Raw genomic sequence first — 27,098 nt, 5'->3', positions numbered from 1 at the left:
CTTAAAAGGAGAGGGTAACTTCAGTACAGTTCCTATGGAAAATGATAAAAGAACTCTATAAGGCTAGAGTAGGAGGATTTGCCAGGTAGCAGTGAGGATCCTGCACATATTAAACATCATATATTTATAGTGAATGAAATCAACTCAATTCAATGACTTTTTCTTAGTTACACATACAAACCTGAGAGTATCTTTGTTTTACAAAATGCTTTTTCCTTAGTGTACAAACAGGGGAGCACCTCCTCCTATTTTTGGAGTGTGTGAATATGATCACATGTTGGATATATTGGGAGCAGGAACAGAGTAAACATTTAGGAGACCCAGAGTTGAGGATTAACAGGTTGGGAATTGTCAGGGAGTCAGGGATGTGAGCAATTCTAGGGTTGTGGCTTAATGAATCATTCACAGGACACACAGTGGAGTCGATACTGGGTTTGGAGGCTAGGGAAATCAGAGCAGGGGAGATGGATTGGGAGCATAGTGACTGAATTGAAGGATCAAAAGTGTTGCTGCAGGTGACAGACACTTTTAATGTGAATAAAAAAGCGAGGGGTGAAAACAGTCAGAGGTAGTAGAATGTTCTGAAGTCGTCATCTGTGACGTCTAGGGTGTGACTGTGCTAAAGTAGCCTGGTGGAGGACTTACTGGACATGAACAGTGGTGTGATCAACGCCATAGAGAGGGAAGGTGGAATCAAGGTGATGGAGTAATAATAATAATGATAGCTAGCATTTGTATAGTGCCTACTATGTGCCAAGCACTTTATGAAAGAGGTGCAAGTTCCATTTTCTTCTTTCCTTTCAAACAAAACTACTCCATGCATATCTAGAAAACACACCAGACCAAATCTTGACCAGCTAATCCAAGAAAAAAGTCACAGTGAGTCATTTTTCTAGTCCAGGTTAGCATAGGAGACAGACTGAGAGATCTGTGAACATTCCTTCCTTTTTTAGATGTTTATTAACCATGACATTATGATCTAGAACTTTCTCAGGAATTGAGATCATGCTCATGGACCTATAACTTCCTGAATCCATTCCTTTTCCTTTGTTGAAAATTGGGAGAATCTTTGTTCTTTTAACTTATATAAATGGGTACTTCTTTTAACTTACATAAATGGGTACTTCTCCCATTCCCTACAGTTTTTCAGGCATCACCAATGGTGGTCCAATAACTATTTCCACTAGTTCTTTAAGTACTCAAAGATGTAATTCATCTAAGCCAAATGACTTGAATTCATTAAGGGCAACTAAGTGTTCTCTTTTTATCTTTTCATTTATCTTAGGATTCAAGACAAGTAAGTGATTCTAAAGTGAAAGTCTGACCATGACACCCCCTGCTCTGTGAACTTAGGGGCTCTCTTTTACCTTCTGAATCAAATACAAAGTCCTTCCTCTGGCATTTAAAATTCTTTATAAGCTGGCTTGTTCTCCTACCTTTACAGACTTCTCTTCACAAACTCTGTGATCCAGCTACAGTGGCCTGCTTACAGTGTCCTGAACATGACCCTTCATCTTTTGTTTCCATGCCTTTGTGTTGACTCCCCTCTGTCTGTTATGTTCTCCCTCTGAGGTCTGACCATTAGCTTCCCTGGCTTCCGTCAGTGCTCAGCTCAGAGCTCACCTGCAGGAAGACTGTGCTGGTCCCCCTAGTTTCCAGGGCCTCCCCTTTCAGATTACATTCCATCTGCACTGGATGTCTTCTACGTATCTAGCTATTTGCTTGCTCTCTCTCCATTATTAAAGTGAATGATCCTTGAAGGTGGTTTTGTTTCTTTAGTTTTTTTGCCTTTCTTTTTATCCCTTGCACTTAACATAGCATCTGGTGCAGTCATAAATGCTTATTGGTTGACAGACTTAATTCTCTACCAATCGTTTTTTGTTGTTGTATTCCTTCCAGTCCAAAAATCATTCCCCTTAGTAGTGGTCAGATAAGTTTTCATGGAAGAGGTAGATGTTGAGCAGTCAGGTAAGGAAGGATTCATGGAGGAAGTAGGACCTGAGCAAGACATTGAATAGTTGGTAGGTATTGAACATGCCGACTGAAGTGACTTTTATTTCAGGGGAACTAGTGTGAGCAAAGAAATAGCGATGCCACAAATGTGGCGTGTTTGAGGGACAATGAATAGGGTCTTATAGGGAAATAAAGTTAAAAATATAGATTGGGACAAGGTTGTAGAGGACCATAAATACTAGGAGAAGGAGTTTAGAATTTTTCCTACAGGTAAATGGGGAGCTGTTGAACATTTTTGAGTAGGGAAGTGACATAATAAAAATGATGTTTTAAGAAGATCACTCCTGCAGTACTTTTTGTGGTAGCAAAAATCTGGAACCAAAGTACATGCCTATTAGTTGGGTGTTGGTTAAAAAAATTGTGGTACATGAATGCAGTTGAGTATTACTGTTCTGTAAGAAGTGAATGTGCATATAATAAATACCGGGAAGCATGGCAACACTTAGACGAACTGATGAAAAGTGAAATAAATAGAAACAGGGAAATAATATACGAAATGACTTCAACAATGTAAACGGAGAGAACAGCTCCAGCAAGACAATCAAAATTGAATGCTGCTAAATTTTGACCAAGGTTGGCCCCAAAGAAAAGATATGAGAATATACTTCCTCTCACTTTTTATGGTAATTATAATAATTGGCATTTATTTGGGCCTTTAAGACTTACAAAGATTATATTATTTTTCTTCATGACAACCCTGGGAACTAGGTGCTCTTATTATCGCTATTTTGTAGATGAGGAAACTGAGGAAGATAGATGTTAAGTGATTTGCTTAGGGTCACACAACTAATGTGAATAGTGAGACCATGTTGAACTTAGGCCTTTGTGACATGCCTTCAGAGCGCTATCCACTCTCTGGCTGCCTGTTTTGCAGAAGTTGGGAACCATAGAAGTGGAACATTGCATAGAACATCAGCTTTTAGTAATATTTGGGTTAGTTTTGCTGAACCTTTTTTTTTTTCTTAATCTTTATTATAAGGACTAGCTCTCAGAGAGGGTAGGCAAAGAGAGACTTTGGCAGTCGATTAGATGGGTATCATATGCTTTTAAGTCATTTGTATTAATTTCAAGTTTGGTAGTCTGTGAAAAGAATTTTGATTGTGAATGAAATCCAGGTAAGTAACACATAGCTAGGATGTAGCCAAACTGATATGTAACTAACCTGGGAAATGTTTTAGGCATCTGAATTAACAAAGAATATAATTCTTACCTTCTTCCAGTTCTCATTGAGGAAAAGTTTCAGGGATGGAAATACTGTGATAATCTAGAATATGGGTTATTACCCTATTGTCAATTGGTGTGTAATACTGTAATGTACCACAATGAAAGTGCTTTCCAAAATTGGATGTGTTCTAAAGCCCCCTAAAAATGCCTTGGAGATTCTTCTCTACCTTGGATTCTTTGTGTAACTGCTTTCTCCTTTAGCATGGTTAATTGAGAGTTTGCTTTTTATTTGGCATGATACTGATTTGTTTGTTGTTTTCACTTTTTTTTAATTTTTATTTTTACAGCGAAGAAAGGCGTGGGATACAGAATGCACACTCTTTCCAGGAGAGAGTGTGTCTGGCTTCAGAAAAGAAGATGCTGGGACACCTACAGCAAATACATCCCTCTCCAAAGCATGGCTTAAGTGTGGTGATGGCTTTCAAAGTGACTCTGTGCCACCGGTAAGGGTCTTTTCATATTACTCTCCATGAAGGTCAAAGATGGTTTTCCAGCATGTTGTAGTGGAAGGAATACTGATGTAGACATGTTGAACTGGAAGTCCTAGGACTTGAATTCCTTTTGCAACTTGACTACTTACTGTCTGGGTGACCTTGGGCAAGTCCCTTCATCTCCCTGGATGTCAGTTTCCTAATCTGTAAATTGAAGGGATTGGTCTTAATGGCCTCTGTTGTCCTTTCAAGCTTTAAATCTTTGATCGTTTGGTTCAGTGTTTGAGTGGAGTGTGATTTAGGACAAAACTCTGATATGGCTGCTGTCTGGGGTTTCATGTATTTTAAAAATTTATCTTCTAATTCTCATCTTTTTTGTACATAATAAGCCTGACTTTTCCTCTTCCTGATATGGTTCCATTTGAATCCAGTGACCTTTTCATGTAGATTTTTAAAAACTGGGGAATTACATTAGGCCACAGTAACAGAAAAGTAAAGGAAATTAGAACAATAACGTGCTGTGGTATCTGTTGCTACCTTCTTTGCCCGGAGTGGTATTTGTGTTCTTAATATTAGGGCTTTACCTTTAATCTTCAGTGCTTTTTAGAGTGTCTTCTTCCAGCATTTCTTCATCTGCTTTTGGAGCAGGTTGTATCATGGGTTGAAGCATGACGCTGGATTGTGGAATTAAATTATTAACGTTAACTCCTCAGCTGCAACAGTCTGCCCTAATAGTTCTCTCCAAGGGTTCTGTTGGGGCCCCTTGGAGTGTTCATTTTGCCTTGAATTGTAAACCACTCAGTACAGAGGATTATTGTAGTCCCTATTGTTTCCATCTTTGAGTCTTCTCCTTAATTTATATAGTGCTTACTAAATTCTAGTTGAGTGGAAATGTTCCCTTATATTCCATACTCCTTATGGTACCTGCTACTGCACTACTGGCATCCTCAACTTGAGAGTCTTCTTTCAGATTTTCTGGTTCATTATTAATGTTGCATTGGCTTTTTTTTTTCTTTTTTAACAACTTTATATAATTCAGGCTGATGAAATTGCATCTCATCTACATTCTACCCTATGATCAACAAAGTATTCTGATTTTCCCTCTTATTCCAGTATTCCTCCCTGTTAATGGAGTTGGTTTAAATTTCTCATCAGGTTGGATGTAATTGCTAGTTTCCAGGGAGGCTTAATTATGACTGGAGAAGGCCTTGAGGTCATTTATTCTTTTCTCCTCCACTTATTCCCATATCTAAAGATTTTAGACTGATGGATATTTTTTGAGCATTAGACTTGAGACTAGAAACCAGATAGTTTTCAGATGAAAAACAAAAAATCAAAGTGGTAAGAATGAGGGCTACCATGCTAGTTAGGAAACCTAGTTTGGTTTAGTTTAGTTTATAAAAATAGCTCTGCCACACTAAACTTTTTGTAGTGGACTGGGATGAACACATTGAACTTGGAACTCAGGAAACTGGGTTCCATTTATATTTGTTGAATTGGATTGAATGACCTTAACACTTAGCAGCTGTATGACTTTCATTGGGCAAGTCTTTAAGCCTCATATTCCTTGTCTGGAAGATTGGGATGGTAATAGTTGTACTATTTTCTGTATGTGCTATTCATGAGGAAAGTGCTACATAAAGTGCTATAAAATATTAACTATAATAAGATATTCAATTGATAGTTGATTTCTGCCACCACCACCCCTTACACTTTATGTATCTCTTCATTCTTTGAAGAACTTTAGTTTTATGTAAACAGTTCTATTTATAGTAGTTGTCTTTATTCAGAAGATTGCTTAGTGGGATATTATAGTTAATTGAATGTTCATACTTGTAACTGATAATCTATGTATAGTATGTCTAGTAACTTTTAAAGAATTGAAACATGGTAAGACATGACCTTAAATTGTTTTGACCTATCCATCATTTCATTAATGGGGTACTACTTCCACTAATGCAGAAAAAATTGCTTCCCTAATTGTCAACTTTCTGGTGATGGGCCTGTCAGCATGCAATAAAACTATAGTTCTGTTCATCACCAGGCGCTATCAGTCTGGTAGAACTTGTCCCACCTTGCACTCTTCTGGCATGACATTTGGCATGGTTACCTTCACACCACCTTGAAGTTACAGAGTAGGACATTAGTGGAGTATCATAACATTTACATTACAAAAACTGTTCTGAACATATTTTAATTCTGAATTCCTAAAGCATTGCAGGTTTTTAAGTGTGTTAGATTCATTTTGAATGTCAGTTATCATTTTTTACATTATTGTACATAAAACTTAGGATAATAAGCTTTCTTTTTGTTTAGATTGTGAATAAGTGGTAGTTTACTGTATAAGGACTTCGAATCAGAGAATTTTAGAGCTGGAAGGGACCTATATGAATATCTAGTCCAACCCCCTCCTTTTGCAGATAAGGAAATGGAGCCTCAGAGAAGGGAAAAGAGGAGGGAACAAGTATTTATAAAGCGCCTAATATGTTCCAGGCACTTTGCTAAGCCCTTTACCATTATTATCTTCTTTGAGCCTCACAATACCCTTGGGAAGTAGATGCTATCATTATCCCCATTTTACAGCTGTGGAAACTGAGGCAAACAGGGTTAAGTGACTTGCCCAGGGTCACACAGTAAGTGTCCGAGGCTGGATTTGAACTCAGGTCATCTTGACTCCAGGCCCAGCTCTCTATATACTTTACCACCTAGTTGCCTGTGACTTGTTCGTAGTCTTAGCACTAGTTGATGTTTTATTGTTCTTTTTTAAAAAATCATGATATAGCATAATTGTGCTGTGAAGAATACTTCATTGGTTAAATGTATTGTTAAATAAAAGCCAAGGGAGTGGTAATGACCCAGGATTGCTGTGGTGGGCAGTAGGATGTTCTTGTCTCTTCTTAGTGGATAGTTTATGTAGTATTGTTGCCTCTTATTTATAGACACTTGAAGTTTTTTCTTCTTACTTTTTGCCTGCAGATTATAGAATTGTCCACTGATATGGCTATTATGAAGAAGCACCTTGAATCCTCCCTCAAGGCTAAGGAAGGTAAATTTTTCTCCCTGATTTCATGGGGCTAAAAGGCCTCCTCTGACATCTTATTGTGATGCGTTCTTGAAGGATATGCCAATTAAGTACAAGCTCGGGCAGGTCCCATAAACCAGGAAGGATTTGCAAAGGGGCTCAATAATGGGATTGACCATCATCCTAGGGACCTGACCTATGTTCACAGAATTTCATCACCTGGGTGCTGGTGGATTGATACTTTTTTTTATTTTTGGCCACATCCACTTTTGTTAAACTTAGAGAAGAATGATGATTTACTTTGGTAGAAGGATTGTCCACACTGATGAAAGCACAGATCTTTGCAGTACTGGAGGCTCTTGGTGTAAGAGGCGACTACTTTCTTTGCTTAGACCTGGGGCCTGAAATAAGTCTGGCTGAAAGTAAAGGTCCCAAGTTCTTGAGATTGTGCTTTTGGCACTCGGTGTATAAGAGATTTAGGCCAAAAGAAATTTAAGGGGTCACACTGCAGACTAATATTCTCTATTTCCCGAGTTCATAGTGAGAGTGGTGGTTCTTAGAAACTGAAAAATTCAGTTCATTCACATTTATTAAGAACTTACTGTGTGTACATTCTGGTAGGCATTGAATCTTCCAATCTGAATCAATTCCTTTGAGAATCACTATATTCTATTACTAAATAGTTGTATGAACTCAAGTAAAAACTAAGCAGTACTTGTTTACGGTGTACTCCCTAGGGACAAGGCACAGGGTGATAGGCCTAATTTTCCCCACATGTAAACAAAAGATTAAAGCATAGTTCCTGCTTACAAAGAGAAAATGTGGACATAATAGCTATAATACAGAATTGGGTATAATAAGTGCAAAGTGGTATGAGACATAAGGAGAAATTTTATTTTCAATCATAAAAGAAAAATTTAATTATGTTTAGTGTACCACATTAAGATAAAAAACGGTAGTCATACATTTTATAAAGGTTTTCATCAGTAAAGGTAGAAACAGGATTTTCTAGTTAATTCTCACTTAACCAAAAATCAAATTAATCAGGCTCTCAGTTTACATGCTGGTTAATCTGGTTAATCAAGATTTTACTGTATATTTATGGAATACTTATCTGAGAAACTCAGTGTATGATTCATGACACTTCAAGTCTTGTGTCATGGAAGCCTATCGGTATTGTTGTGAGATAGAAATATCTTCCATTTGTTCTTCAGAAATTAATACCAAAAGTATTAAAGTAAGTAAAGCTACATAACATTTTTTTCCCCCAGAAATGACAAAATGAACTGATGACGATTGTGGACTTCAGGTGTCTTGATTTCTTGGCGTAATCTGTGTTTACTGGATAGGTGGTTATTGAAATTTTTCATCCCATTTGTAATTCCTTCAAGAGGGTAGAAACTCTTTATTATTATCCTTGTGTCTTTCTCTAGTACTAAGGATAATACTTGGTGTATAATAAATGCATTGAATAAAGGGTTATGGAATGAATATTATCCTTATTCTCCCCTTTCCCAAAGCCTTCTTTCATCTGTTATGCTCCATGTTACCTTTTCTAAATAGCTTTTTTTTTTCTCCCTTTTTTTCTTTTTAGGCAATTGGGGTTAAATGGCTTGCCTAGGGTCACACAGCTAGCAAGTGTCAAGTGTTTGGTCTGAGGCTAGATTTGAACTCAAGTCCTCCTGACTTCAGCACCGGTGCTGTCTCCACTGCACCACCTAGCTGCCCCTAAAAAGTTTTTAAGAAACAGTTTATCTCCCTCTTGTCATTACCATGGAATTTAAATGTTGGGAGAAAAGGAATGGGTTGGGGAGGTAATAAATATTTAGATGGCATCTACTATGTGCTAAGCATTTTACAAATATCTGATTTGATCCTGACAACAACCTTTCAAGGTTGGTGTTATTATCGTCCAAATTTTATAATTGAGTGTCGAAACTGAGGCAGACAAAAGTTAAGGGACTTGGCCAGAGTCACACAGCTAAAGTGTTTGAGGCTGTATTTGAACTCATCTTCCTGATTCCAGGTCTAGTGCTCTATGTACTGCACCACCTTGCTGCCTCAAAAACAGTGTGGGGTAACAGGAAATCAATCAGAAGTCAACTCGTTAGTCATGGGTTACTAGTGGTAGTACCCAATCTATGTTGGCAGTTCCACATGTTGGGGCTCTGTCGCATTTTTGGAACTTAAACCTTAAGTTTTGATCTCTAGCATCCACATCTCTGGCTCTAGGCACATTGTACTGGACCTGAGGTTCTCTGACGTTTTCATTCAATGACAGATCCCTCCCTTTCACTCAACTCTACCAAAAAAACATGTAAAGATAGCCACCCTACTCACGATCACCATAGCACCATCCTCACCTTTTGTTTTTCTTATTTCAGAATAAATCAGATCTTACCTTATTTTGTTTAATTAAGAGTAGGACCAGGTAAAAGGAATAGAAGGGGAGGTAGCTAGAGAACAAGATGCAGTTAATTGCAGAGAAGTATGTAAGGAGCTGAATATAGCTCTTCTGTTCTTCTCTAAGAGACTAGAATCATTTTGACAAATGCTTGTTAAATGCCTTCTGGCACTAGAGAATCACTTATTGTAAGGCACTAGAACAGGGGTACAAAGATGGGGAAAAAATGTAATTCTTGCTTTTAAGTAGTTGACAATCTAGGAAGGGGGTTATAGGATATGACATGTATTTATTTGTACATTTGTGGGGAAAGGAGAGATCCAGAGCTCCACAGGGAAGGAAGAGAAAAACTCTTTCATCTGGGCAGATCAGGAATTGTGTTTTATAGCCAGCATTTTTGGGAAATGTGGACAGAATGATTATCTCTTTATAATTAATAGCTTTTTAAAATTTTTTTTTGCTTTTCTCCTATTTTAAAGTTTTTGTTTCAAAAACTACCATTAACTGTTTTATTGAGTCCACTACTATAGGCAAGGTCCCAGAGTAAAATTGCACCAGAGAAAAGCTCAAGAGGATTCATATCATCATTAACAAATATTTATTGAGTACCTCATGAACTTTCTTGGAAACTATAGCCTCATAATTCATTGTCATAAAATTCCTTTCTGAGGCCTTTGTCCATGCTTCAGTGGCTTTGCTAGTCTTTTATAACACTTTTGTATCGAGTCTAAATCTTTTTATTTTTTAAAAATTTTATCACATATTTAATCTCAATAAAAATGAAGAATATACAGACTACAGGCAAGAACTAAATTTCTCCAGTGCATAAACTTGGAATATTTTGCATTTTGGTAAAAGAAAAAAATATAACCCTTAACAAAATCATAGTAATAATAACATTTGTTCTGTCCCTCCCTCTGGTCTCTTTTGTTTCTATACTTTTTCTTTGGTTCACAATTAAGATAGATATATTATCTTTTTCTTCAGATTGTTTGTGGTTTTATGTTTTTAAATCATTGATCCAGTTGGAATTTTTATAGTATATATTGTGAGGTGTCAGTTTAAATTTGTTTTTTTTTCACATTGCTATTCATGTCCCCTCAAATTTTTATTAAATAATGATTAATTTTCCCCATGTCTTGTAATCTTGCATTTATCAAATGCTAATTTTTCATATATATTTGCATATGCTTTTCATATATATATTTAGTTCTATTTCGCTACAACTATTTTGTCTTTATTGGCATTTCTCTGTCCGTCTTAGCTGCATTACCTGCCATTCTGTCTTTGATTCTATTAATCTTGCTTTTAGTTGATGCTATTTTATAATTTTCTTTCCTGAAGTCCTTTTGCAGGGCCTCTTCAGTAGATTTTTAAAGGCTGTGCCAGAGAATGTATACTCTGATAGGTTCTTCTAAGATGAAAAGACTGGGATTTTTTATTGTCTGAAGACAGCCTAGCTGAATTTGGGAGATTCATCACCAAAAGCTTGGCTATCCTGTGATTTTGTTCAGTCGTAGCAGCTCCTAAAGAATGTCTTCTAAGTCACAGATGGGTTGCAATCTACATTGGTAGAGGCAATACCTATTCTGATTAATCAGATTCTTTAAAATATTTTTAATTTGGGAGAATTTTATCATCCTTTTCTCCCAGGATTTATAACTCAGTTCTTTATTCTTTTTATGCCTAATTTTTTTGGGTAAGTGGAGGCTGATTTTAATTATTTTAATTCTTTGCATATATCTATTATTTATGATTTTTATTTCTCTGGATTTCTTATATTTCTAGTGCTGCTATGGCTGTTATTGTTGTAATATTTGTACTTTTATTTTATCATCCAACTTCTTTTATTTGTGCATCAACTTTTTGACAAGGATTTCATATAAGAATTTCTAACAACTTTATTTCTTTTCCCAATTTCTTTTGCTACTTTTGAAGGGGAATCATAAGGAGCCAGGCCTTCTTATGCTCTCTTGCTCTGCAATCTACTTCTCTATCCTCCTTCATCTTATTTTGTTTCTCTTACATGAAATTATTTGTTTTTTTGCCCTTGTAATAGATGGTGCTCTGGGCAGATGCTTGGCTTATATCATTATTGAAATATGCTTATATTTTGGTAAGGCATCCCTTCATTTATTAGAGCCTGGTAGAGTGTCTTGCTTATGTTAGTCATTTAATATCTGTTAAATTGAATCTTAAATCTTCATGCTACTAATTAACTGACATTGATGAAATATTTCATTTTGATCAACAAACAGCTTAATTTAATTGATTTTTTCTGATTTTTTTGTGTTTTCTAAAATAGTAGCTTCTCCATCTGAAGCTTCAAAGGGACCTTCTGACATAATATGGAGCTCTAGTGGGAGTGATCTCTCAGAAGAAGATAAAGAGATGCCTTGTCAATCTCAGAAATATAAAAGATGTACTCCCAACATAGATGACAACAGCAGTGAAGGTAAGTTGCTAGATTTTTAAGAAATTCAAGTTCTGTTGCATTTTTTCTTCAGAATCAATAATAATGATATTATGTGGTTTGACTAACTTGTGTTTTGGATAAAAAGTGTAAGAATTAATGGGTAGAAGAAATGCTTGGTTTAGTTATGATTATGTTTTAATTCATTAGTGTTCTTGGTGATTTGTAGGTCATATGAAAGCTAAGGATTTTAATTATGCTAAAAGCCTTAGATGAACTGAAGTCACGTTTACAGCTTTTTAATAATTTGTATCACTTCGGTGATGCTAGACAACATTTAAAAAGGTTTATTTGAAAGGCACACATTAGAGAGGCCGGTTTTTCCCTTAGTTACTGTGCCTATAATTCTAGGAACTGAATGTGACATAGTGTCAATGATGTAATTGCATTTCTATTTACTTTGATGCTTTGAAAGATCCTTGGTTTCATTCTATGTAAATTGCAGTCCCACCGCACTTTGTTGTTATGAGAGATTCTTGTTCATATTTTCACTTTAAAACGTCTGTGGAAAACGCCATCTTGTTCTTTTAGTGCGTTGTTTGATACCATTGTTGATCTGTTGCCTCTCATCATTACTCCATGAAAGGCTGACCTCTTCCTGTTAAACATACCCCAGTGAAGTCATATAATCTGAGTTTGAATGAACCTTAGAGACCATTTAATCCATGTATGAATAACACAGGACAACCCTGGCCTTGTCTTGAGGACCATTATTGTGGGGAATCCACTGTTTCCCAAGGCAACATGTTTTACTTTTGTACAGCTCTAATTATTAGGAAGTCTTTCCATATGCTGCATTAAAATCGGCCCTCTCTAGTTTCCACTGATAAGTTCTGTCCTTTGGGGCCAAGCAGAACAAGCTTATCCCTCTTCCATTAACTACCCTTCTAGTACTCAAAGACTGTACCCATTCTTCAGGCCTCCACATCTTCTCTTTTCCAGGCTGTCTATCCCCAACTTTTTTAATCAGTCCTCATATGGTATGATCTCAATGCATTGACTATTTTGGGTGCTTTCCTCTGGACATTAACCAGCTTATCAGTATTATTCTTAACATTTTGTGCCCAGAAGTATTAGAACACACTATTCTAGATATTCCCCAAACAGTGAAAAGTTGTCTAGGACTATGCCCTTCCTAGATTTGGATACTGTCTAGGATGACATTACTTTTCTTTTCTTTTTCTTTTTTTAGTTATTGTAGTATGATATGAAACCTTTACAGATGAGAAATTGTGGCAGAGTTACAATTTGTAGTAGGATGAAATAAGGGATCTTGTTGACACATATTGAATTTGTAGTTTATTAAAATGACTAGATCAAAGGTTCTTAATTTTTTTTTATGTTAGCCTTTGGCTGTCTAGTGAAGGCAATGAATCGTTTCTCAGAATAATGTTTTTAAATACAGAAAATAAAATAATGTTATAAAGCAAACCAGTTATATTGAAATATAATTGTCAAAATATGAAAAGAAGTTCGTGGATCTCAGGCTAGGATCCCTGGTCCTAGTTATTTTTCAGGTAAAATGCCATCTAGCTACTCCTTCCTTATATTTTACTTGTGAAATTAATATTTTAAAACTAAGTGTAAAATTTTACCTGTATCTCTATTAAATTTCATCTTATTAGATTTGGCTTCATGTTTTAGCCTTTCAGATGCTTTTAGATCCCAATTTTGTTTTCCATTGTGTTTTAGTGATCCTTCCCAGCTTTATGTTATTTTTTCTTTCTTTTTAAAATTTTTTTTGATAATTAATTAATTTTTAGTTTGTGATATTCACTTCCATAATATTTTGAATTTTAAATTTTCTCCCCCTTTCACTCATCCCTGTACCCCCAAGATGGCATGCAATCTGATATAGGCTGTACTTATACATTCATATTAAGCATAGTTTCCCATTAGTCACGATGTAGAGAACAATTAAAACTAATGGGAGGAACCATGAGAATGAAGCAGTAAAACAAAACAACAAAGGAAAAGGAGAGCAAATAGTATGCTTCCATCTGCATTCAGACTCCATAGTTCTTTCTCTGGATGTGGATAGCAATTTCCATTGTGAGTCTTTTGGAGTTGTCTTAGATCCTTGCATTGCTGTGAAGAGCCAAGTCTATCAAAGTCAGTCATCACACAGTGTGGCAGTTACTGTGTACAACATTCTCCTGGTTCTGCTCATTTCACTCTGCATCAGTTCATGTGAGTCTTTCCAGGTTTTTTTGAAGTCTACCTGTTCATCATTTCTTATAGCACAATGGTATTCCATTATATCCATGTACTACAACTTGTTCAGCCATTCCCCAATTGATGGGCATCCCCTCAATTTCCAATTCTTTGCCTACACAAAAAGAGCTGCTATAAATATTTTTGTACTTGTGAGTCCTTTCACCATTTTTATTATCTCTTTGGGATATAGACCTAGAAGTGCTGTTGCTAGGTCAAAGGGTATGCACATTTTTATAGACCTTTGGGCATAGTTCCAAATTGCTCTCCAGAATGATTGGATCTGTTCATAACTCCACCCACAATGCAATAATGTTCTAGTTTTCCCACATCTTCTCCAACATTTGTCATTTTCCTTTTTTGTGATATTAGCCAATCTGATAGGTGTGATGTGATACCTCAGAGTTGTTTTGATTTACATTTCTCTAATCAATAGTGATTTAGAACATTTTTTCATATTACTATAGGTAGCTTTAATTTCTTCCTCTGAAAACTGCCTGTTCATATCCTTTGACTTTTTATCAATTGGAGAATGACTTGTATTCTTATAAATTTGACTCAGTTCTTTATATATTTTAGAAATGAGGCCTTTATCAGAGACATTGGAGCTTGTCACACGTTTGTATTTATCCTCAGTCACCTGGCTTTGGTAAATTATTCTTTAAAATCTGACTTAGTTGCTGGGTTTTTTGTTACATCAGTATTGTTCTTTTCAGGTAGCTTTTTTATTACTTATCAGGAGCATTAGTGTTCATGCCATCATAATTCTGTTTTTGATAATGTTGTACCCATCTTAAGCCAGCTTAGAGGCAGCTAGTTAATGCTAGACTTGGATCCAGAAAAGCCTGAATTCAAATGCAGCTTCAGACACTTACCTAGCTATAAAACTTATTTAATCCCTCTCAACCTTAGTTTCTTCATCTCTAAAATGGGGGAATAATAATAGTACTTACCTTCCTGAATTGTTGTAAAGATCGAATGAGATAATATTTAAGTGTTTTTGCAGACTTTAAAGCGCTATATAAATGCTAGCTAGCTATTATCAATGATTTATCTATTGAGTTATAGACCATGATATAATATCCATTCTCTGAACTCTTTGAAATCTGCTGTGCCCTCATCTAGGTGTATCTGACTTTAACACTATTAGTAATAGCTCACAATTCTATAGTGCTTCTAGGTTTATACAGCACTTTCCTTACAACTACCTAGTGAGTTACATAGTCCAAAAATTGCCATCCACATTACACAGGTGAGGAAATTGTAACTCAGGGAGGTGATTTGTCCACGATAAATATAGCTAAATGTTGACTGGTACTCGAATCCATTCCTGCTGATGCCAAATTCAGTGTTCTTCCTTCTATTATACCATGTAGCTTTCTCCTCCTTGTATGTCGTGGACCTTAAGATGCTGTGACCTCTCTTTCATGTGGCCTGATCAAGATGGTTTTAAACTGAAAGTATTCTTTGCCTTCCTCAAATTGTCCCAGATTACATTGTCTGGATTGTTCCTTTGCCTTTGTATGTCATTACATTAAGTAATTATGATTTTGTCAGACTCTGCCACATCAACTTTCACTTTGTATATAACAGTCTTTTTTTTTTTCTTTTTTTGTCTTTTGGTTGGGCAGTGGGGGTTAAGTGACTTGCCCAGGGTCATACAGCTAGTAAGTGTTATGTGTCTGAGGCTGGATTTGAACTCAGGTCCTCCTGACTCCAGGGCCGGTGCTCTGTCCGCTGCACCACCTACCTGCCCCTTCTATAACAGTCTTAAAAGTGTCAGAGTCAGGATTTGAAACCAGGTCTTCTTGTCTCTAGCTACAGTTTTATATTAACTGAGCCATCTTGCTTTTTTTTCCCTATTCCACCAACTATCTCTCACACATGTGGATAAGGGATGAATTTGTAGTCCTCTGTGACAGAAAGAATATTATAAAAGACAAAGTAGACTATATAAAAATAAAAAGCTTTTGTACAAAAAATACATGCAGCTAGAATAAGAAGAATGAATGATGACCAGGGGAGAATGATGCTGTAAATCACAATGAATATGAAAAAGTCATTGAAATATGAGAAGATTTGTATGAAATAATACAGTGAGCAAAACAGAACCAAAAGAAAGGTACACACAAATGTCACAACTATGTAAATGCAGACAACTTTAAATGACAACAAAACTATCAGAAATGTTGGGCAATTTCTCATTTGCCTAGGAAGTAGTTACTTGGCAACCTGCAACTTCAGCTTTCTTGGAACACAGCCAAGAACTAGAAAGTAAGCAAAAGAGACTGCTGAAATAATTATGTGCTTTGGATAGTATGCCTGACTGTGTAGGAAAGTCCCTAAGGCCATCACTCAGACTTTTATTATCTTTTAATTTATACACAGTTTTAGCAACCTTGGTTTTCTGGTTTCTTAAACCTTAGTACTTATGAGGCAGCAAATCAGAATGGAGGAGTGCTGACAGTAAAGTATAGAGGTACTGATTAAAGAAGTAAGACATGATAGCAAAAGAAAATTCTGGAAAAACTACTATACTACTTTAAAACCAGTAATTGAGGGCCATGATATTATCCCGTCATCAGGAAAAGATTATGTTTTGTATACTTTCTTATCCTTAAGAAAGCATGTAATTATGTAATGCTTTTGGATTCAATAAAAAATGGCTAAAGTTAACATTTTTTTGTACTTAAAAGAGTAAATTGTATTTTTTTGAAAAATCCATTCATATGAGATAGGGGTTTTTTTGGGGGTGGGAAGGGGATTGGCTGAGGTGAGGTACAGACCTGTTACTTCATCAGCATAAGGAACTGCCAATGTGGGAACTTCCTCTCACCAGTGGCGATTGTCTTAGAGAGTTGCTTGAGGAACTGAGAAAAGTCATGGGAGGGAGAGAAAATTTAAAACTCAAAAGCTTTTGGAAGTGAATGTTGAAAACTAAAAATTAATTAATTAATTAATTAAAAAGAAAAGATCATTTTAAAAACTATAAATTGCAATGCTAGTGCTATTATAGAAAAACAAGCATGATATAACACTAGTGTTGAAAATCTAAAATGATACAATTTTATTTTGAAACAGCAAGATTTGGCAACTGATTAGACATGTTAAGTGAGGGAAAATGAGGAGATTAAGTATAACACCAAAGTTGCAAACCTAGGTCTGGGGTTTGGTGAGGGGTGAGTGGCAGCAGGCCAAGGGAGTGAGGTGTTTGAGAGCTGATGATAGTATGGAGTTAAGAAAGTCAGCTAGATGGTTGAGACTAGGAAGAGAGGAAAGTGAAGTTGGAACTAGAATAAGGGCCTAAGAAACTATAGAGGAGTAGAACCACTAGAATTCATGATGAGGGTGAAGGGTAAGTTTAAGAAAGATGCGGCATAATGACAGATGAAATGATAGGAGGATATGATCCCAAAGAAGGTCAAAGTTTTTAATTAAGGAATTGGAAAACTCTTGATTAATGGTGAGATCCATGCTGTGACCATCCTATGTATGGCTGAGGTAGAGTGAAGGAATAAGTCATAGATTTAAGGAGTCTGAGGAAATGTGAAATTAAGGCATTTGAGGGAGCATCAGCATAGTTGTTGAAATCTCCTAGTGTGAGGCAGGAATTGGGAAGGAGAAGAGAACAGTGAGCCAAGGGTTAAACTCCCCAAGAAAAGAGGGAAAATTACCTGGGGGTCCAGTAGAACAACCACTTGAACAGTGTGGATAATTGTTATAATATATTAATTTCAAAGAAGGATATCTTCCACATGGAGAGTAGTATAGTGGATAAAGATCCCGCCTTTAGAGTCAGAAGGATCAGAGTTTAAGTCTTGCCTCAGATAAGTCTGACCATGGGCAAATCACCTGTTCCCAAACATCCTTTGATCAACTGCTCAATAGATTATATTTTTTTAGATATTCTGAATTCCATTAGGATATTTTATGGAAAGAAAATGAGTGTAGGTTTTGCTGTCTCAGAAGGAACTTGGGAAGATTTGGGATCATAACCACAAAAATCATCTATTCTAACTCTTTCATCTAAGCGATGAGCAAAATGAGGTCTGTAGAGATTAAGTGACTTGCCCCAGTTTACTCTGGAAGTAAACGGCAGAGCAGAGATTCAGACTCCAGTCTTGTAACTCCATGTTCAGTGCAAAGTCTTTCCCTGGTACTTCTCAGTCTTGGCTGTGTGTCCCATAGGGTGACTCAGGGTATGTGTGGTGACCCTTGACACACAACTACTGCTCTCATTTCACCTTGAACATCTAGCCCTCTCGTTCTTGTCCTGTGGCAAGTGTCCTGAGTCTTCTTAAGTGGTACCTTCTGAATACTTTTTGTCATGTTTAAGCGACTGGTGTGTTACTTAAAAGATTAAAATATCTAATTTTAATTTAAGGAAATTTTGCAAAGATCGTGCCCAGTTAGGTTTTACTTACTACATCAGTAATTTCTTTGGTGTAAAGAACCCTTAGAAAATTCTTTCTATGAATGTCTATTGGTAACTTTCCTCCATCTTAGATCATTTGAATTATCTGAGTCACTGAGAGCTGAAATTATCTGAAGTGATAGAAGCAGTGCTTGAACCCAGGTCCTCTTGATTCTAGGCCAGCTCTGTTGCTATAGGAAGTGACTATTTTAGCTCATTCCTCAGTGTTGAATAAAATCTATGTAGGTATTTATAGAGTTGAAGTTACAATTCATTGTAATTTAATGTAATTTATGTTGTCAGGTGAGCCTCAATTCATTGACTGGGAGAATGATAGTGACAGTGAAGAAGACGGTAGTAATGAATGTCCCGAATTTGTAGAAAATGAGAGTGCGGTGGAAATATCAGACTGTATTTCCTGTGCAAGTAACAGTCCTCAGACTAGTGAGGAGAGAGAACATGACTTTTCTCAAGTAAGTATATTTTTCATTTCAATATTGGAATATAAATTAATCTTTTTTAAAAAAAATCAACATACTTAATTGTTTTCTGTCCTGTGTGTTTGTTGACAAGTAAATTCTCTCCCCCTGCTGCCACCTTGGAGTTAGGCTTTAAGTTCTTTTGTTCCCCCTGAGTTTTACATGGTTTAAATCTAAAGAAACCGGGGAAATAAGAAAAGGCCTTACTATATTCAGCCTTAATAGGTTCCTGGGAAGTCAGGATCTCTGCAGGATGTTTGGAACCTAAATTCTTAATTGTAACATTGATCCAACTGTATTAGGTCAGTTTATTGACCTAAAGGTGAAGTACAGTTTAAATGTTCCACATTCCATCTCCACATGGCAGATTAACCAGAAATTGGGGCATAACCCAAATTTGTTCATAAATGCTAGTAGAAATAGACCATTTTTTAAATAGTCGAACTGACTTATAACAGCATTCTCTAAATTCAGACATCAATACAGGTGTACTGCTTTTAAGAATCACAAAAATTCAACAGAGGGGTGAACAGCTGACTGACAGTGGAAAAGAATCTTAGAATCACAAAATTTCAGAGCTGTAAAGAACCTCAACAATCATCCAACCTGTAAAAGAATCTTTTTACATCATAAAGGAAAAATTGTCATTGGTTTTTTTCTAGGCCAAGCACGAATTCTACGTGATCAGTTTCTAGAAGTCCTCATTTATTTCCTTGTTCTGTTTGTGTGGCCCCAGTGTGATCAACTTGTCTCTGCCTCCATTGATCTTCACCCAGATGTTCTTCATCATATTCCCCCTTCTTTTTTTCCTAGATTTCTTCAGTTGTGTGCATCTTCTTAATATATAATTCTGCCCTGTCCATTCCCTTTTGTTTATCTTTTTCCTTTTTTAATTCGGTGTACTCTTCCAGAACCCTGTTCTAACTGTGGTTGGAGGTGGTGCCTCTGCTTCTTGTATAGTTTGCAGCGATCACGAACCGTGCTCATTGGTCACATCTTTCCATCCCCTGAGGCGAAGTTCATGTGGGCCTCGTGTCCAGAACTCGTTGATGGCAGCTCTGTATTCCCTTATCTTCTCATTTATCTTGGGTTTTTACTTCTTCTTAACCATTTTTTGTTCTGGTCTTCTCACTTTAGAGGTTGTTCCATGTTACTTCCAAAAGAATCAGAGAGAATAGTGCTTCCTTTTCTCTGTTATGCGTTCTCATTATTCCATCAACCCAAATAGTCTGTGGGCTCACTACCCCCTTTTCATTTTCCCCTTGCTTCCAAAAAGCAGGAAAGAAGTCCTTTGTATTCTTCTTAGTGTGGATGGTCATCCTCAGCTGATCTGGAGTTTTAGTTCTCCTGATACTTCTTATCTGTGACTTTGCCAATGTTTTTATTTTTGTTATTCATTGTCTGTCCTTGTCTTTCATCTTCTTTACCTGCTTTTTAAAGGCCTGGATTGACTTCTTTGTCTGAGGTGAAATTTGAACTCAGGTCTTCTTGACTGTAGGCCTAGCGCTTTATTCACTACACCACCTAGCTGCCTGTAGATGAAGAGAAGTGGGACTAACTTACTCAAAGTCACACAGGTAATAAATGGCCGAGGTGGGCCTGGGTTTTAGGCTGGTTTTCTTTCTGTTTGACTGGGTTTTGGACTGAAAGTCAGGAGACTGGGGTTCTAGCTTCCCAGTGACTTGCAGCAGAACTTCATATATTCTCTTGTATTGTACTTAGGTCTTCATTTTTAAATTAGGAATAATTGCTCTAGGAATCATAGAATATCAGTGGTAGATGGGACCATAGAGATCATTTATCCTTGTCTTTTCATTTTTACTAAATAGGAATCTGGATTCCGGAGAGTAATATGTTAAGGTCACACAGAGAGGATTTAAGATTTAGATTCAGCTCTCTTGTTAGTATCTTGTATGGTTTCTTCATTGCCATATATCCTCTCTGCTTTCATATTATGAAGCTGTTGTAAGAGCATATGAGGTAATATCTAGAGCAAGGGTTCTTAAATAGAGACCTATGAATTTTCTTTTTAAAAAAATATTATTTTGACAACTGTATTTCAGTATGGTGGTTTCCTTTGTAATCCTGTGTATAATTTTATACTTGTAAAAACATTATTCAGAGAAGGAGTCCGTAGTTCCTTTACCAGACTGCTAGAGGAGTCCATGACACAAAAAAGGTTAAGAACCTTTGTGCTATAATTTCATTTTAACTCTGTTTGTACAGCTCAGTTTTGTACCTGCAGGTCTGTGTTTGTAACCTTACTCAGAAAGGGATGGTCATTGAATTAGCAAGCAGTTCCACTGCACAGACCTCAAAAATAACATCGTAGTGGGCTGCTATAGAGCTGATAGACACCTGAATTTCTTGAAGAATCAAAAGTTGCAGTGACACAGAGGGGAGGGGTGTGTGTGGGGGTGTCTCATGAGTGATGTGCTATACTGGAAAGAGTAGTGGATTTGTGGTCAGAAGACGTGTGTTCTCTTCCTGGTTCTGTGGCCCTGGACAATTCACCTAAATTCTCTGGGCCTCATTAAAACGAGGGAGTTGGCCTGGTTGTCCTCTCAGGACCCTTCTAGATCTAAATTCTCTCATCTCTGCAGTGCTTTCTTTCAGGACCCTTAATAAATCCAACTTACTACTTTCCATTCTCTCCAGTAGACGGCACCCTAGCATTAAAGTCATTTTCCTGTAACTCATGTTAGCAGTGCCTCCCTAACTAGTTCCCTGTAGAGAGCGGCAGAGACATAGCAGATGGTTTACTTTTAGGTGGGTATATTCTTAAGGAAGTATGAAGGAAATTGGATTTAAATGAGACTTGTTATGTAATTTTCAGGTTGGTTATGTAGTGACAAATGTGGAAATACTGTGTGGGTTAATAGTCATAGGAAACAGCAAGCAGTTCAGGCCCTGGGTAAGGTGAGCAGTTGAGACTGGCTTATAAGATTAAAGTAGGTCATGTACTTTTGAAGAGAAAGCTAATATAGCTTCACTGAGTTAGAAGATTTGTGACTTTGAATTGCAGATCCTGGTTATGGAACAAATGTTATATTCTTTTGCCCTGGTGGGTCAGAAGAACAGTTCTGAAACTAAAGGACAGTGGGACATGAGGAAGCTCTCCAAGCAAGATTTGGAAAAGTTTAGGGGTGCATGTAAATGGCCTTCTTTCTGAGTTATTGACCTAGGAGAGAGATGAATTAAAGGATGTCTGAACCCATTAATGTTGTACTTGGCAAAATTTGAAAGTAATAAATTCAGTCTGACGATGTCAGTTTTTTTTATGTCAGTTTTAATAAGGAATCATAACATTTTAAACCAGTGAATTGTTGTTCAGACGATGCTTTTTAGGTTATGTGTGGGCTTTGCTTTTTACAAAGGCATAAAAGATCTGGGCTAAAGTTTAGAAAACTCTCCTCCCATTTTATACTAAATTTTATGTATATTTATACTAAAATTTATATTCCTATTTCTGATCTCAAGTTTTTAGATATCATTCTATTTATAAAAATTACTGAGGAAGGCAACTTCATTCTTGGGCTTCTTGCCAAAAATTGTTTTCTTATCTTTCTCACAAATCCCTTCTTAGTTGGATGAACTCTAAACTTAGAATTTGTAGTACTGAATAATAGTTGGAACTGTGGCAATCATTGGTTAATTTCTTTTCCTGCTTCTTACCATTCCTTGCTACACCTTTCACCCCCTCCTTCCCCTACTCTTGGTTTCTTTTTTTCCCCATTCCCTTTTCATAATCAAATGCTTTAGTCTTTAGTTTGGGAGACTCATAAATAAAACAAAAAGCCTTTACTTCGTAAACATTTCTCTTGCCTTTTAGCAACATTTTTTTCTTTTCAGAAAAAGAAATGGCTCCTATAAATCATCATATGTAAATATTTTATAGTGTTCTTGGGTTTCTGGTTCAAAAATACTCCTGCTTAGGGAATGTAAAACTAAGTGACTTTTGAAGACATGCCTTTACATTCACTTAGGTGAGTATCTTGGATTTCTCTTGCTTGGAGAGCCAGAATGGGTCCAGAGATTTCCTAGTGTAGTACAAAGTTCTCTGAAGGTTCCCACTAGTCCTGTCTAGTTGTGCTTATAGAGTAGTTTTCTAACCAAAACATTTTGGTCACTGTGCATTTTGTGTTATAAAAAGATTTGGGTGAGAGTATTTTTCAAAGAATTGGAAAACCGTGGTACAAAAAGCCATTGTACTACAATGGATCAGAAAGTAACTGTAGGAAAATGATTTCTCACACAAAAAGTTGTTCTACTGGCATAAAATTTTGTAGGCATTGGAAGGCAAGCATAGATCTGAAGAAACTGGTCAAAATAATTAGACAGAAGTACAGAATAGGAGTATACTCTTAACATTTTTGCAGATCGGTGTATTGGGGGTTATTTTGTTTTCATAGACCACCTAAGACTCATGGATATAATATGGTCTAGACACAGGGATGGGGAATATGCAAGGCCACATGTGGCCCTCTAGGTCCTCAAGTATGGCCCTTTGACTGAGTCCCTTAGGGCTGCTCTTGAGGACCTAGAGGGTCACATGTGGCTTTGAAACCTCAGGTTCCCCACCCCTGGTCTAGTGGAACTGAGCTGTATCGTCCAGTGAAGGACAAAGTTAGGAGCTTAGACTATCTTCTGGAAACCTTGGCTGTTGGGAGAGGAATTTAGTGTGTAACAGATTTATATCTCGATTGTTGCAAGTGAACTCTGTTGGACTGCATATTTCTCAGATGGCTAGGCAAAGAAGATTGTAAAAAATACATGGACTTTTATTTATGTCTTATTTGGCTAGAAGTGATGTGACTTCATTTCTTGATAGTTGTCTTCTTGATGACTAGCTTCTGATGAAATTTGCATTTGGACAAAGAGTATTCTCATCCGGACTCTCAGAGATAATGCCAAGGCAGAAGAGTTATGCTGATAAAAAAAAATTGTCATCTGCTGTTGGTAATTTCTTGCTTTGTGTGTGTGTGTGTGTGTGTGTGTTGAGAGAGAGAGGGCTATAAGAAATGATGAACAGGTTGACTTCAGAAGAACCTGGAAAGACTTGTATGGTCTGATGCTGAGTGAAGTGAGCAGAATCAGGAGAACACTGTACACAGCCACAGCTACATTGTGCGACGACTGATTTTGATAGACGTAGCCACAGCTACATTGTGCGATAACTAATTTTAATAGACGTAGCTCTTCTCAGCAATGCAAGGATTTAAGACATGTCCAAAGGCCTTGTGATGGAAAATGCTATCTACATCCAAAGAAAGAACTATGGATTTTGAATGCAGATTGAAGCATACTAGTTGGTATTTTTTTTTCTCTTTTGTTGAGTTTTGTTTCCTCTTTCTTGTGGTTCCTCATATTGGTTCTAATTTTTACTTACAACATCACTAATCTGAAAATATGTGTAATAAGAATGTATATATATAACCTGTATCAGATTGTGTACTGTCTTGGGGGGAGGCTGGGGGGGGAAGGGGGAGAAAAATTTTAAACTCAAAAGCATATAGAAGTGATTGTTGATAAATCAAAATAAATTAATTTAAAAAAAGAGAGAGAGAGAGAGAGAAGGTGTGTGTGTGTGAAGGTGTGTGAGGATATCATGGAGTTTAACGGCCAAATGTTCCCTGTCTCCTGCCCTTTATTACTCATGACCTGCAGTTGATCATAAGATCTTAGACTTGGAGTTAAAAGGGAAGTGAGAAGTTATCTCATCCCACCCTTTCTTTTTAGTAAGTGGCTTTTCCTGAGTCTGTGAAACCTGATACGTGAAGTGATTTGCCCAAGCCATGTATTGAAGAGGTGGCAGAGGGGCCACTTGAATCTAGTTCCTCTGTTTCTACACCTAGCACCCATTTCACTGTATGAAGTTCCTGGGTGCCTGAATTCTGTGTTACTAGGAGTTATGCATGACTCTACCTTGACCATTGGGGTAGTTCTGAATGGAAGGATTCAGGTTATTTAAATGTGCCTTGAAGTGTCATAGATTTTTGTGTCTGTGCCTTCTTACTCCCTTTTATTTACTTTGCAAATCTTAAAGTGTTACATAAATTCTAGCTATTATTACTATTATTAAATTCTAAATTCTTTAAGAGTGGGCTGTCTTTTAGTTCCTCTATTTCCAGCACCTAGCACACAGTACCTTCTGTGAGATAGGCACCTAATAAATACTTGTTGAATTTATTTTAGTCGAATTATAAGTTAGTAACTATCATATAATCATTTGAAAATTTTGGCCTTGTCTGTTGACATTTGATGAGTGCGTTTGCACAAAGTCTTAGCTATAGCTAAAAGTCCTTATCTCCATGATTTGGCTTTGTTCTCCAGAGAGAGGATTAGAAAATATTTTTTTTAAAATACTTTAAAAAAAATTGTTGTTTAAAAAAAGGAAAATGTAATTTATTATGTAGAAACATGCTATTTACAGAAGGTTGTGCTTATCTAAAATTGATCTGTCCAATTGTAGAAAAATCATTAAGATCATTGCCTCTGACCTAAGCTAACCAGAATAAAGCGAACACTGAAAAGCCTACTTTAGAACCAGCATCATCAAAACCAAGTTCATCAAACTCAGATACCTATTAAATGTCTTTTAATGTTTTTTGTTTTGTTTTGTTTTGTGCTTATTGTTGTTATAGGTTAATATCAACAGTCAGAAAAGACTTGATGTTTGTATTGCTGATAGATGGCTTGGACTGTTAACCTTTTGGTTAGTTTTGAATGGCCCAGAGGTGTTATTGTTTGGACATGAGTGATGCACAAGCTCCTATATAGACCTTTTGATCAGTCAGTGGCCAGTGAATAGGAAGAGGAAAAGGAATAAGTAAAAAATTATTTTTGTAGCCTGGGGAGCTGGGAAATGATGGTATCAATATCCAAATAGAAATAAATGTTCAGCACATGGTAGGAGATATGGGAATGTAGTATGGTGAAGAGGACAGAGCTAGAGAAGTATATTGTGGGGTCCTCTGCATAGATATGAAAATATTTTGGTGGAATATTTTAAAATGATTAACATTTAAGAATTCTTCAAGTCTAAACCTTGGAATCTTCATTCATATGTTGAAGCAAGATGAAGAAAAAAAGAGCATAGAGTTAATTTGTAGAGAGTGTGATGAAAACACTATGTAAGATAAATTTGAAATTAGAATTATTTCCCATGGATTTATTTAAATGGTTTGGTCACTGTGTGCATTGTCTTTATTAAAAGCCAACAATTTTTAATGAATTTCATGAAGACATTTTTTTGAAAGTTATTAATATTTTAGAGATGATTTAACTAGGACCGCTCTATAGGGTGGCTGACTCAACTAATTTTTTTGGCTCTGAAATTACAAAAGCATTTCAAAATGTTCAAAGGAATATATACCTTCCTCTTTCTGACAGTTTTAAGTTCAAGAATTCTTGTAGTAGTATTCTTAGGTTTCTTCCCTTTCCTAGGGAATTGAGATTTCATTCCACTTGACCTGTGCTCTGACATCCTAATTTAGTAATCACATTTCTGTTTCCCTTCCTAATTTCCTCTGTTCCAGAGGTTATTCAAAGAGAAAAAAGGAGTCCAATGGAATGAAAGAAGACAATCTGATGAGGGTGGGTTTTCCTTCCTTCTTTCTCTTCCCCTGATGCTGCCCTTCCTTTCCAAGAATCAAATTCATCTCCATAAAAATTTAGGTGTAATAAGAGAGAAATAAGATCTTTTGTATGTGCCTCTTGTCAGTCAGTCAGTAAACATTTTATTAAGTGCCTACTTCCAATGTGCCAGGAACCATGCTGAGTGTTGGCGAGACAAAGAAGGATAAAAGACAGTTTTTGTTCTTGAGGAGCTTAGTCAAAAGGGGGAGGGGGGAGAAAACATGCAAACAACTATCTACAAACAAGTTCTATTCAGATTTAAACTGGAAATAATCACCAGAGGGAGGGCACTACAATTAAGGAGGATTTCTGTTGCAGTGGATAGAGTTCTGGGCCTAGAGTCAGGAAGACCTGAGTTCAAATTTGGTCTCAGACACTTAATAGCTGTGTAACTCTGAGCAAGTCATTTAACCTCTGTTTCCTTCAGTTTCCTCAATTGTAAAAGGGAAAGAATTCATGTGGGGATCAAATGAAATAATATTTGTAAAGCACTTGACAGTGCCTGGCATGCTATATCAATGCTAGTCACTATTATTATCATCATCATCATCATCATCATTATACATTTGTCATTCTAAATTCACCAGTCTCCTAAAGTCACAACTAAACAAAAGAATTAATGAAACTCTATAATGATTTTTGAATAAAGAAAAATTTGGGAAGCCTTATTCAGTCCAACAAAAAGACTCGGTAACTTTGATCAATACAGTGCTATACCCCCACTCTAAAAGACTCAGGGTTTAAAATGCTATCCTGGATTGAGAACTGGTGGACTCAGAGTGCATT

At 36.5% G+C, this 27,098-nt stretch overlaps 1 protein-coding gene across 4 annotated transcripts in view; it reads left to right on the top strand.

Moving 5' to 3' along the window:
- Positions 1 to 27,098, top strand: part of LOC114031900 (DNA repair-scaffolding protein-like) — a 556,996-nt gene that overhangs the window by 16,724 nt on the left and 513,174 nt on the right. For 3 of the 4 annotated variants that reach the window (XM_027847098.1, XM_027847099.1, XM_027847096.1), the window contains exons 2-5: positions 3,525 to 3,680; positions 6,645 to 6,714; positions 11,400 to 11,549; positions 18,499 to 18,668. In XM_027847098.1, coding sequence (XP_027702899.1) covers positions 3,525 to 3,680; positions 6,645 to 6,714; positions 11,400 to 11,549; positions 18,499 to 18,668 — 546 coding nt within the window. The remainder of the gene's footprint in view (positions 1 to 3,524; positions 3,681 to 6,644; positions 6,715 to 11,399; positions 11,550 to 18,498; positions 18,669 to 27,098) is intronic. The other variant, XM_027847097.1, reaches the window with a different exon arrangement.

The sequence above is a fragment of the Vombatus ursinus genome, unplaced genomic scaffold, assembly GCF_900497805.2.
Source record: "Vombatus ursinus unplaced genomic scaffold, bare-nosed wombat genome assembly UNPS02015255.1, whole genome shotgun sequence".
In the NCBI taxonomy this organism is placed as follows: Eukaryota; Metazoa; Chordata; class Mammalia; order Diprotodontia; family Vombatidae; genus Vombatus; species Vombatus ursinus.
This window is presented reverse-complemented; position numbering and strand designations above follow the sequence as displayed.